The sequence below is a fragment of the Amblyomma americanum genome, chromosome 8 (assembly GCF_052857255.1).
Source record: "Amblyomma americanum isolate KBUSLIRL-KWMA chromosome 8, ASM5285725v1, whole genome shotgun sequence".
Lineage (NCBI taxonomy): Eukaryota > Metazoa > Arthropoda > Arachnida > Ixodida > Ixodidae > Amblyomma > Amblyomma americanum.
In genome coordinates, this window is record NC_135504.1 from 54,542,810 (window position 1) to 54,554,883 (window position 12,074).

Below are 12,074 nucleotides of genomic sequence, written 5' to 3' on the forward strand. Positions count from 1 at the left end.
TGAAATCAGTTTTAGCGGGAGTTCTGCAGGGAAGCATATTTGGGCCATTGCTTTTTATCATTTACACTGACCCGCGCCCAACTTTCATAACATACTTGGATGATATGAACAAGCAAACAGGTGCCTAGACCTATGGCTACAGGCACCCAGGGGTGAAGGGGCAAACTTTGGGGAGACCTGAAAGGAGTATAAACATCAAGCATGAACTGCAAAATGAACAGAGCATATACATGCTGTTTCTTCGCAGACCAGCCTCACCACAATTATTCACAGTTGTGCTTGGAATTCATTCCCAGCATGTGTGTTCAATGGACATCAATAATTATTACTCATGTGCACTGTTCTTTTTATTGCTTATGCTCACTAGTAATTGCTGCATGTACTGTTGGGAGCAAAAGTAACTGACCCCCCCCTCCAAGTTCAAAGCCATACCACACTGCATGCAGGCGGGGTTCGAGGCTTGCAAGGAGGGTCAGTTACTTTTGCCCCTGACAGTGCATAGCTCACGGCCCAGCTACGTCGCGAAGCAGCGTAGCCAGGCACCTGTTCAGGGCTGTCAGCCTGTCACCATCGGTAAACCTTGGGTCCGCGTTCCTGGTGACAAACTGGCCATAGGCACCTGCACAAAATAAAGAAAACCAAAATAAGTCAGTCAATACTCAAAAACAACTAAGTAGATATATATTTATAACAGATTACGGATATTCACACATGGAAATAAAAATATCAATGGAATGCATTAGTCCTGACAGGCAAATTGGTTGTTTAACGTCCCAAAGCGACTCAGGCTTTGAGGGACACCGTAGTGAAAGGCTTCGGAAATTTCGACCACCTGGGGTTCTTTAACGTGCCTCTAGAATTTCACCTTCATCGAAGCAATTTCACTAGCAGGCCGGACATTCATGTATATCCGTATATCATGTATATAAAGTTCACGTGTGAAGATAATGATAGCAATTGAATGTATCCATCCCTAAAGGCAAACTGTACAAGTCATTTCACTAACAGGCTGAAGGTGGAGACTGCATAGTTGCCAGCGTACCATCCGGACTTTTTTTACATGTGCAATTTTCAAGGTTATGAAAGTACTGTTATGAAATACTGTCGTCTAGTGTTCTCCAGATGAATAACAATGATGCTGTATTAAATCAATAAAACTGCACACAGTGTATTTGTGCCACTGCCAAAAAATATAGCATTATTTTATGGTTATCCACAGTAAACTATGTACTATCAGCAACGAATGAAACGCGAACAAGAAAACTGAGGTGGCGACACAAACACAACAACATATGAGCTCCTGAAAAGAAAATACAGACAAGGTTGATTAACACTCCTGAAGAAGTCTTTGCCCCATCGAAGTTAAAAGTAACTTGAGCTGGTGTTGAGCTTTTCCTTGCTACGAGCTTCTTATTTTGCTGTTTGTGGCTAAATTGTCTTGTTTGCGTTTCATTTCTTGCTGATATTACAAGTCAAACTACTGAATAATGAATTTTTAATATGGAATCTAAAATTCCAATTTGGCTTCAGTCGAGCGAGAATTCAGGTCACTTCCAAAAACAACACAAAAGCATGTGAAGCTCTATTTACTATTACAATTAGCACCTATGACATGCAAGCACTAATCGTTGAATAAAGGTGCACTAAAGAGGAATCTGAACTCGTCTTTTTAACGCAGAAACTCTATCTACACGTTTCGGGCATTCTTAGAAACTTCGAATTATTGTCCTGTGCGGCCGATTGCCCTAATTAAGTCAAATTAAAAGTCCCGGCTCCCGATTTTTTTTTTAACTTAACGCGGTAAGTAGGAGGAGTCAACCAACGCGTCAGCCAGTCCTGTGGCGGCTTGCCGCTCTGCCATCGGCAGAGTGATACGTAAATCAAGGAGTCCACGTGTATTTTTATTTTCGTGGGCCTAATTTGCAGCTATATTGTTTGCGACTGAAACTGTTTATCCACAGAAACCTAAAAACAAAATAAAAGCGAAAGCAAAGCTGCCACTGGACTGGCTGAAAGGCACTCCACACGTTGGTTGACTCTGCCTACCTACCGCGTTGAGTTCAAAAAAGGCGGGAGCAGGGACGTTTAATCCAATTTAATTAGGGCAATTGGTCGCACAGGACAATAATTCGAAGTTCTAAGAATGCCCGGAACATGTATATAGAGCAGAAGAACCGACAACTGAGCTAGTTGGTGCATCTTTAAGCCGTGGTCCGTCTTCTTCTGTCTTCTCTGTGTCTGTCGTCGCTGCGCTGTTTTTACCACGGCTTAATGTATATAGAGTTCTCACGGTAAAAAGACGAGTTCAGTTTCCTCTTTAGTGCACCTTTAAGAGATAAAAAGAAATTTTAAACTTGCCAGCAACCCTTTGCCTCTCATATGCCACACAATGCCTGCACCTTCGCTTTCTGGTTACGCTTCCTCATCTATTGCTCCTTCAGGAGAGGAGTACTCAATTGCTCCCTACTGGTCACCTGCCCAATCTGATGACCCTCACTGTATTTCGCAACCTTTCTGTGAGATCTTTTATTCTAAAGACTGGCCCCCTGGTCACACATCAATCAAGCTGCACAGCCCGTACTTACTGACAGCCATGGAAGGTCCCCAGTGCCAAATAGATGGTCATTAAGCACAAAGTTGAAGAGATGATAGACATAGTTAAAACCTGTGCTACATGGGTAGTTCGGATGGCATTCGGACTCAACGGGTTTGTGCTGTGCTGCACAACATTTTCGAAACGCGTGCAAAAGCTTCAACTTCAGTGTACAACGATGACATCAGCGGTAATCATCGTATTAGTCTGACACTACCATGATCAACAGCAGCATATCATTGCAGTGTACCATGCTTCTTAGGCCAAACACAATGATAAATCCAAACGGCGGCCGATCATCCTTCATGTTCTCAGCAGACTGGCGAAAACTTCACACTGATGAGCCGATGATGTGAACATATCCACACGTCTGTACCTTATTCGTACCGGAAATAAGTGAAACAAGCGCTTACATTTACATGCACACATCAGCACTCACCAGTGATAAATGCTTGCCAAATTCTTAAATTTTAATAAATAACAACCCCCTTTTGTGATGACTAAGCCTAAGGAGTCTGCAGGGTTTGGTGTGCAATTTTGGTGGTAGTGGCGAGCAAAATCACGAGTTTTAGAAAATACAAATGGCCATCAAGTGTAGTTTTGACAACACTGATATCCTTATTTCGACCCGATATCGACTATTTCAGAAGCGCCGGTGTGACCCAGACTACCAAGCAATGCTTTAGGCGGCCAGCAGCAGTCGTCACCGTCGCTTGTGGCTAACTAAATTAGGCCGTTTCAACTAAGCAGATGACTAGTGAACATATTTTTGGATAAAATGACTTAACATCAACTATTACTTGTATCAAAGAAAGCAGGGACAATTAGCAAGAAGCGCTGGTACTGTGCAATGTCATCATTCCGACTGTCACGTGTTTCCCAGGCAGGCAATCGTATCAGCACTTCTTAAAGATTGTCGCATTGTGTAAACAAGAGCAGGTACAGCCGGTACAAAGAAAAGTAGGGTATTTAATAGAACATCAGCGCACATTGTGTTTTATGTCATGCAAATGAGCACTAGCTGTTTGTAACCAGTAATGCAAACAAGATCGAAAGTCCAGTCATCCTCATCAATGCACTCCTGAGAAAATTTCAGGCTCCCGCAGTAAATGTTCAGTGCTGTATTATTATCTTCAAGCACTCACAGGCGAGTTCACGAGCTACTTAATGAGCTACTTTCTAATTCATTTCAATAGACCTTCAATAACAATAATGGAAGAAACAGCAGAAAAAAAGAGCAGGAGATATCAAAATCAACAACCACAGAGGCAAAGCGATGGCGGCAGCTATTGATTGCATGGCTGTGTTCGCATTTCGAAGGCATTCCAAAATCTCAAATGCTTCCACACAGCTCCGTCGACCTGAATGTCATCCGAACCGAAACCCGTTGAAAAACTGTGCAGCAGTGTAAGTTTGGCAGTCGAGTCGAATGACAAGTGTCAAAAGGCATTCGAGACATCCGTGTAGCAGGGGTATAAGCCTTCTTTAAATACGACAGCATCACGAATCAAGAAAAATGATGGTGGCCGGTGCTTTCGCATAAACTATGGTCACCTTAACCGAATAACGAAAAAAGATGTCTACCGTTCTTCCCCAAATAGACATGCTCGAATGTCTTCACAGTGCCAAATATATTTCGTCTATAATCTCCACTCTACATTACTGCCAGATTGCTGTGAATGGCCTGGACTATAAAAAGAAAAGACTTCATTTGTTACACCTGATAGTATTTGCAAGAATATCACAGCCATAACCTCAAACATTATGAAATACCCAAGTAGGCCGTGTTTATACTGTCACTGGCTTTCAAACTCACAAATGCTGCTGAACATTATCTGCAAAACTGTATTTTAGGTGATGCAAAGACTATTAAGTGACAGGACACCACCTAGTTAGGGTGCAGGCCTTGTTAAGCCCCTTTTAGGCTTTTTGCTGCCCAGCTTAACATTAGACCTGCCCAGTGGACGTTAGATGCTGAAAAAATACTTGACCTTTACCAAATTTTAGTTGCATGTTTTCTCTGTAACGATGCATAAGACATTAAGTGGTTCACAATGTGGTACTCGCCTATGACCATCCAATAATATATGAATGAATTCCTTCTCTCTTGCTGTTTCAGTTTAAGTTTCATCAACTGAGCGCTGTGATGTTTAAGAGGTGATGAGGCATGAAGAAAACCTACACAACTGCTGATACGCAGTTTTTTGTTTGTTGTCATTCCAGCTCTTGAAGCAGTAAAACTACCCATCATCGACTAAATTGTACTTTTGTTGCCTCACATGACCTGAAGATCTTGTGTCACAGCCAGCATTTGGTTCTTATTGGAACAGCATAATAAGGAAATTCAATTATAAACTATTCAGCGGTCATAGGGGAAGACCACGGGGCGATCTATGTGTACTGAAGTCTAATGCATTATTTGGAAGAAGAAACCTCACTAGCAAAAATTCTGTGCCTATAAACCTTTGATGTGCATTTAAGTAATCAACATGTCTCAAGGAAACATTAAGGATTTGCACCCTCCGATAGAAAAGGTCCACTGTGAAGCAGGAATAAAAAACAAAATTCAGTAAACAACTGTCTTACTCTGCTTGATGGCCCAAGCTGCAGACATCGAGTTGGCGTCTCCACTGGCCTGGGGCCTAGAGTGCCAGGCTGCTGTCTCAAGGCTGTCGTCGCGATTTCGCCTTGCAACTCAGGCAGGTCGAGATCGAGAATGTTGTACTGAAGCAAAAATGCCAGCAGATCAGTTATGTTAGCAATGCACAACAACATGAGAAAAGAAAGAATTGTTTAAGTAAACTTCAGTGTCTGCACTGCAGATATTTACAGCATGAGTCAGTTACAATTAAATTGCTCCGTTCCACATGCAGAAATGCAAACATATGTTAAAAGAAAACAGTAATGCAACGCTGGCACACCTGCGTATATTCACGCTAGTACAGCATCAAAATACAACAGCAGGGCAAAGCTGATAATGCTTCATAATGAAGAATCAGAGTGCAAGTCATGCCAGCAAACACAAAAACAAGGCTTATACCTGCAGTGTTGAATCAATATAGTGAAGTGTGAAAATTGGAATCAACCGGCTGAACACAGTTCTTTTCAAGATGGAAAACAGGACTATAGGTACCCTGCAAGTCATAAATAACTGCATGCAGAGTGAATTATTACCTCATTCTGCATTCATACTGCTGCTGCCTTTCTGTGACAGCAACAGCCACACTCCGCTGATGAACATGAAAAAAAGAGCATAGTTAGCGTGACTGCAAGTCATGAATTAGTATATACAGAGTGACTGAGCACCTCAATTAGTGTTGATGCCTGTGGTTCCTCCACTCTTGAAACTGACTGCTTCTCTTGTGCTTTGCGTGCACATGTTGAGCACACATTCTGCTGACGAGTATTTAAAAAAAGGCAAAAAATAATTAGCGAAAGATTAAGTGTTTCACATATAGTGCTACTTCAGATGGTACAGCAGCACGCCTCTGCCATACAGCTGCCCTGGAACGCACTTGCACATTGAGAAGGGGCAACAGTGTATGCCAGGCTTACCCGAGACATATAGAAAAAAAATTAAATAGAAAGAGAAACATATCATCCCAAGAAACAATCAATATCTAGATAATCCTACATCATGTAAGTTAATGGTTACAAGTTGTTTTTCAATAACCAAGAATAAATGAACACATGCTGACACAGTTATCTTAAGTTTTCAGCATATGTCATGGCAGTAAGCCAAGGTTTGCCCCATCTTTGAACAGGGGAAAAACCAGCAGATAATAAAACTAAAATGAAAATCGGTTTCTGAGGAAAGGAAATGGCACAGTCATAGTGTCATAACTTGGTGGACACACAAACCATGCTGTAAGGGAAGGGAGGAAGGTGATGTGAAAGAAGAGCAAGGTGTGTTATAGTTGAGGGGTTCACAATAATTTGGACCACCTAAGGGCCTCCCTATTTCCTCTTCTTTTTTCATTTATTGCTTTCTTATTGCCTGGTTCTTAGCTGCCTCCCTGCATCTCCAACTACTGACACTGTGTGACAATCCCTGCTGCATCGACACAGCCTATTCTCATTATAGTTTGCGATGCAGGGTGCAGGAGGAACAGAGGATTTTGGGGATAACTGTTGTACAGGATGTACAGATAAATATCTATTTCAAACAAAGCAAAACAAGGAGAAAACAGGCCATTCATCAAAAAGGTCACATACAATAGCCACCACTCTTGTCTGTTGCAGGCTCTATTGTCAACTTCACTGCCTCAGTCGCAATTACTGTCAACTTTGCACTACAGTCAGTTTCCATTCCCTGTGCCAACCGTATAGTGCTAGCGCAGCGGTGCTGTTTAAATTTTTGCAATACTATCAGTTCTTCAAGCTTCTTTTGCTCTTGGTGGACATTGCAATAGTCCACCATGGTGCAGCTGTTACAACACGTGTTATGAACATGGCTCCTGCCACATATACTAGGCAAGAAAGAAAATCTAGCAGTGACAGTGCTGTTACGCTCCATTACATGTTGTTGGCAAGACGAAGCCCTGTGCATTGGAACCACAGGAATTGCGATTAACCACTACTGTGGCTAAAATAAGCATCTTTAGGACCCCGAATAGAGGTCCGACACTCCACTAGCCAAAACGTAGAACGTTAGCATTGCTGGCTGGACATAAAGCTGTGCCCAGAGAAAAAATACACAATAATATAAAAGCAAACGGTGCCCAATAGAACCTAACAATGGGCATGGGAAGCCCAGTACCACGGCCACTTGATGCAAACAGTACAAAATGTTTGGTCATTTTACATATGGTGTAGCTGTGTACTGGCACGGCCGCTTGATGCAAAAGCTCGAAGCTTTGCATCAAGCGGCCGTGCCAGTACACAGCTATACCATATGTAAGCTTTTGCATCAAGCGGCCGTGCCAGTACACAGGTACACCATATGTAAAATGACCAAACATTTTGTACTGTTCGAAGCTTTTGCATCAAGCGGCCGTGCCAGTACACAGCTACACCATATGTAAAATGACCAAAAATTTTGTACTGTTCAAAGCTTTTGCATCAAGCGGCCGTGCCAGTACACAGCTAGACCATATGTAAAATGAACATTTTGTACTGTTGCTCTTTTGCCTGACAATTGTACACTACAATGTTTTCTTCCCATCATCAGGTCCTCAAAGTGCCTTTCCCATACTTCCTTTCTCACTGTGAAAAGGTTAGTGATTTCTTTTTCGAAACGTGCGCATGATCAAGCAACTATAACAGCAAATACACCAGCGCCGCGCCTCAGCAATGACCGCCTTTGGGAAGCAACGCTCAAATATTAACTGGCGTTTATACTGCACTATTTCCACACAATCCAAACAAACAAGTAGCACTAATTCCACAGGCACACCTTAACGCGCGTCTGCTGACTGACCAACGGGTGCAGCTCATTTTCCCGAGCGCCGCACACATGCTGACAAAAGCTGCGTTGCTAAGAGTACCGGCGCAACACGTCATGCGCGTTGCTAGGCGACGCGAACACAGCTGAGATATTCAAAGGCTCCGCGCGCGACTCAGGTTTTCGCAACGTAGCGACTAGCGCGCCGTGAAATGTACTATCGGGATGGCATAGTAGCCATGGAGTCGTTGAAGAACGCATCACGCAAGACAAGACTCTTGGCTCCTTTTTCCACCGCCGAGGGAAAGGAGTGATGAAAAGAGCTGTGTTCGCATTTCTTTCCATAGCCCCTGTAGTCCGACTGTGCCGTTGGACACTGCTAAAGTTGTATGCAGGCGCTACTTTGAACAGACTGGAAGGAGAGTCGACGGCCAATTGCCATCAGACTTCTCGCTTGCACCAGTCCCAACAAAGGGAGGAAAACAGGTATGGCGAGGTACACGCTTTTATTATAAAAGCGACAACGTTGTGACGCATGAAGACGAACTGCCACTATGTACAGAGCACACGCAGATAATTTAGCGAAGTCCGTGACGTCTTCATGAAAGGTGAAGATGAATATTTACAGATGCGAGCCCCTCGGGTGGCCGGCACCGGGTGAGACATGAGGGCGACACTTTGTGATGAACATGAGGGGATGACGTAGGGGGGAAGCGCCTTACGTGCAGAGGCTACTTGTAGCCGCACCGCGCTTGTGATGAGGGCGATGAATGGAGACGATGAGTGCCGTAGCCGTGGATGAAGGGACGGCCAGATTACTTCTTCGCTGCCGCCTTCTTGGGGGTAGCCTTCTTGGCGACCTTGGGCTTCTTCGGGGACTTCGCCTTCTTGGGTGACTTGGGCTTCTTCGCAACCTTAGGCTTGGCCGCGGCGGTCTTGGGCTTTGCTGCCTTCGGTGCCTTGGGCTTGGCGGCCTTCTTGGCGGGGGACTTGGCTAACGTGGTCTTCATTATAACCTTCTTGGGCTTCGCCACTCCGGCCTTCTTGGGACCACGCTTAACAGGAGACTTCTTAGGTCCAGCTGCAGCTTTGTCGGCGAGGCGGAAAGACCCGGACGCACCCGTGCCCTTCGATCGCTTCAGCAGACCAGATTGGACGGCGCGCTTGAGCGCGAGCTTCAGGTGCGTGTTGACCACCTTAGAGTCCTTGCCGACGTCATAGTGGCTCATGATGTACTTGTGGATGGCCTGGCGAGAAGAACCGCCGCGCTCCTTCAGGGCCTCGATGGACTTCTTCACCATCTCGGTGTACTTGGGGTGGCTGGCGGGCTTCTTCGCCTTCTTGGGGGCGCCGGCAGTTGACTTGCGGCCCTTGGCCTTCGGCGTGGGTGGAACGGCGGGCTTGACCTCGGCATCGGACATGACGGGAGCTGGAAGGTGATCCGTACCTGAACAGCGGACGAGAACCTTAGCGAAGGTAGGTGGCGGGCGACGAACGCACAGCGGCAGGAGCGAACTGCACAGCAGCGGAACGAGAGAGCGAGTGATGAAAACCGAGGGAAGCGGCAGCTTTTATAGGGAGCGCGCGGACGTCGCGGAAGACTACAACAATATCTCGTGCTGCCGAGCGCCGCAAATGCCGCCGCTCGAGTTTGAGATTGTGTTTGTTGTGCCAAAAAAACGGTTTGTCTTGTATCACCCGCTTGCTACACTAGTGAAAAAATTCGCGAAACATGTAGCAGGACTATCGGACGAAACCTGGGTAAAGTATCCCCGCGGTGCGACGCCGGAAAATTAGTAAACAAAGAGTTTTTCGCCGCACCGGTGGCGGCGAGATTGTGCTAATTCCGCAGTTCGGACCTCGACGTTCGCGTCTCATCACATCGGGCCGGCTGAAAAGCATCGAGAAGTAAAATTCAATGATCCCTTTATTTGTTTCAACCGTCTGCCTCGTGTATCACCACGAGAACACAGCGTAAGAAGCGACAGAAAATAGCCGGGGAAGCACAAATTTGCTCCGAACCGCCATGTTGACAGCTTCGCTGGCCGCTGGCGACGTTCGCTTTTTCCGCATTTTCGACAACTTTTCGGTGGAGTTACACCGTGCAAATTGTAACGAAGCTCGGTATAGTGTGGTTTTATATTTTGGCACACGTTTCATGCCATTTATGACCAGTTTGGGTGAGCGGCGAGCAAAAATTGAGACCGGCCTCCCCGGAGCAGTCTCCCAGATTTGTGACGTAGATCGTCGCATAGAACGCGATCGCCGTCGCACAGGTCCGACTTTTCGGGGCTTTTTAACCACATGTTCGGGAGTGTTTCACTGCAATGTGTGCGGGTAACTCGAGGAGCATTTCTTTTGCACTCCGTGGCAAAGTTTTGGCGCCTGAAGTGCCAATTAAAGAGAGAAAACTTAGCTCGACGACTCGCGTCCCATGTATTGCTACGGCGCAAAAGTGCTTGCGCTGTGTTTTGGCCACTTTTTGGCATTCAAGGGACCGTCGTATTTAGGGGTCTACGAGGGCTTGCAAAACGTGTGCTACGCACAGACAGTCTCACAGGAGGCACCCACGGAGTGACTGCAGCAGAAATTGGTGCTTTGCGAATGCTGCGCCGTGGTATTTGACAGTTTCTCTTCGGGTCATAGCAAACAGCTGGGCGTGGTGGGCGCTTGGTTGAAACACGTTACTAAGCGTTCAGCGGACGAGAGTTGTACAATTTGAATTCGATTATAGCGTTAATTTAATCGCCCTTCTTCAAGCTTTTGCTAGTAACACAGGCGAGTGTTTGAAATTAGAGCTTGAGTGAAGTGAAGAGTGTTTAGATTTGGATGCGCTTGCGCGTTAATACTTTCTGTGGCGCCAGGGCGGTATGAGCCTCGGTGTGCTTGTCTGTGAGATTTGCATCATAGCTGCCTCGCCTGTTAACTGCTAAAACTGAACACGTTAATGCATTTTTTTTGCACAATTACTGACAAGACAGTTTTATACTCCATTAAGTTTGTCAATAGATATATTCGCATGTACTGTTAAAATCTCTTCTATTTTGACCGTGCAAAGCTTGTTTATAAAATACTGAACTCATTACAAAACTGTTAAACTGCAGATAGATAGTTTTCATGCAGTTTATGCTGCACTTGGCACAGTCGAGCTGTGGCTTGCAGTTATAAATACATGCATGCTTGCATGCCAGCTCGAATTTGGGCAATCCATCGCTGTATGTCAAGACGCAGCAAGGTGACTTCGTTAAAGGCAGTTAACGCACAATGGAAGAGCTTGATTTTTATTTAGATTGCTTAAACTATATTCAATGCCTATATTATAACTATATATATTCAAGAAATGGACACACACACACACACACGCATGCACACACCACTGATCCCCCCAGACCTATAGGGACTAATTTCCTGCTTAATACCACGGCAGAGTAAACTGATGCTGTATAAGCATAATCCCGTTTCAGTCAATTTTAAACCACTGGTTTAACAGTGTACAACTTGCATTTCTGGTCATTTTGTTGTGATATTTGTTGTGATATTCAGTCATGACACTCAAGCACATGGTTTGTGTCTGGTCACTGGGAAATTTGTACACTGCATGGCATCTCCATGCTAAGCGTGGAACCAAATTCAGGCCACAAGCAGAATTCAGAGCATTTGAACGAAAACACACTCCTGTACGTATCCAATGAATCTACAAAAGAAAATTAAATTAAATCATTTTGATATAATTTACAGCAGCACTTTGTCCAAATGTGTGTCGATCGCTGTTTGTGTAAATTGCTAACTGACAGTAAGTAGAGGCGATAAAAAGCCTAATGTAACCGAATAAAATCCCAACATCTGAAACCCATAAATTACTCTTTTTTTATATATATATAATAATGCACATCCACTACAATGTGCACTTCCTAATGCGGTAGCACCCACCGGTACAAATGATTCCATTCTTTGGTGTGGTTTCGATATGTTTAAATGGATTGCTTTTCAGGTGTAAACAGTAGGAAACAACCATCAGGGCACAAAAAGATAATGCGCCAGAAAGCGAGCTGACATATTTCAAATGATGTCCTTTTATATTACTTGTTTTGATAGATG

General features: G+C 44.6%; 1 protein-coding gene and 1 long non-coding RNA gene across 4 annotated transcripts; both read right to left on the bottom strand.

Moving 5' to 3' along the window:
* Positions 1 to 284: 284 nt before the first annotated feature.
* Positions 285 to 8,348, bottom strand: LOC144101671 (uncharacterized). 3 transcript variants are annotated; one of them, XR_013308030.1, is made up of 4 exons: positions 7,989 to 8,348; positions 5,768 to 5,823; positions 5,180 to 5,317; positions 285 to 619 (listed from the first exon to the last, which is right to left on the bottom strand). It is a non-coding gene; the product is annotated as an uncharacterized LOC144101671 (long non-coding RNA). The 3 variants fall into 3 exon arrangements; XR_013308029.1 differs by lacking the exon at positions 7,989 to 8,348 and adding an exon at positions 5,900 to 7,379; XR_013308028.1 differs by lacking the exon at positions 7,989 to 8,348 and having other exon boundaries at positions 5,768 to 7,379.
* A 117-nt stretch (positions 8,349 to 8,465) lies between these two features.
* On the bottom strand, positions 8,466 to 9,519 carry LOC144101670 (histone H5-like). Its single transcript, XM_077634806.1, has one exon. The coding sequence runs from the start codon at positions 9,395 to 9,397 to the stop codon at positions 8,792 to 8,794; it is 606 nt and encodes a 201-aa protein (XP_077490932.1). The 5' UTR covers positions 9,398 to 9,519; the 3' UTR covers positions 8,466 to 8,791.
* Positions 9,520 to 12,074: the final 2,555 nt, after the last annotated feature.

Bases quoted from the DNA above. Each gene is read 5' to 3' on its own strand.
- LOC144101670 (XM_077634806.1), bottom strand. From the start codon at position 9,397: ATGTCCGATGCCGAGGTCAAGCCCGCCGTTCCACCCACGCCGAAGGCC.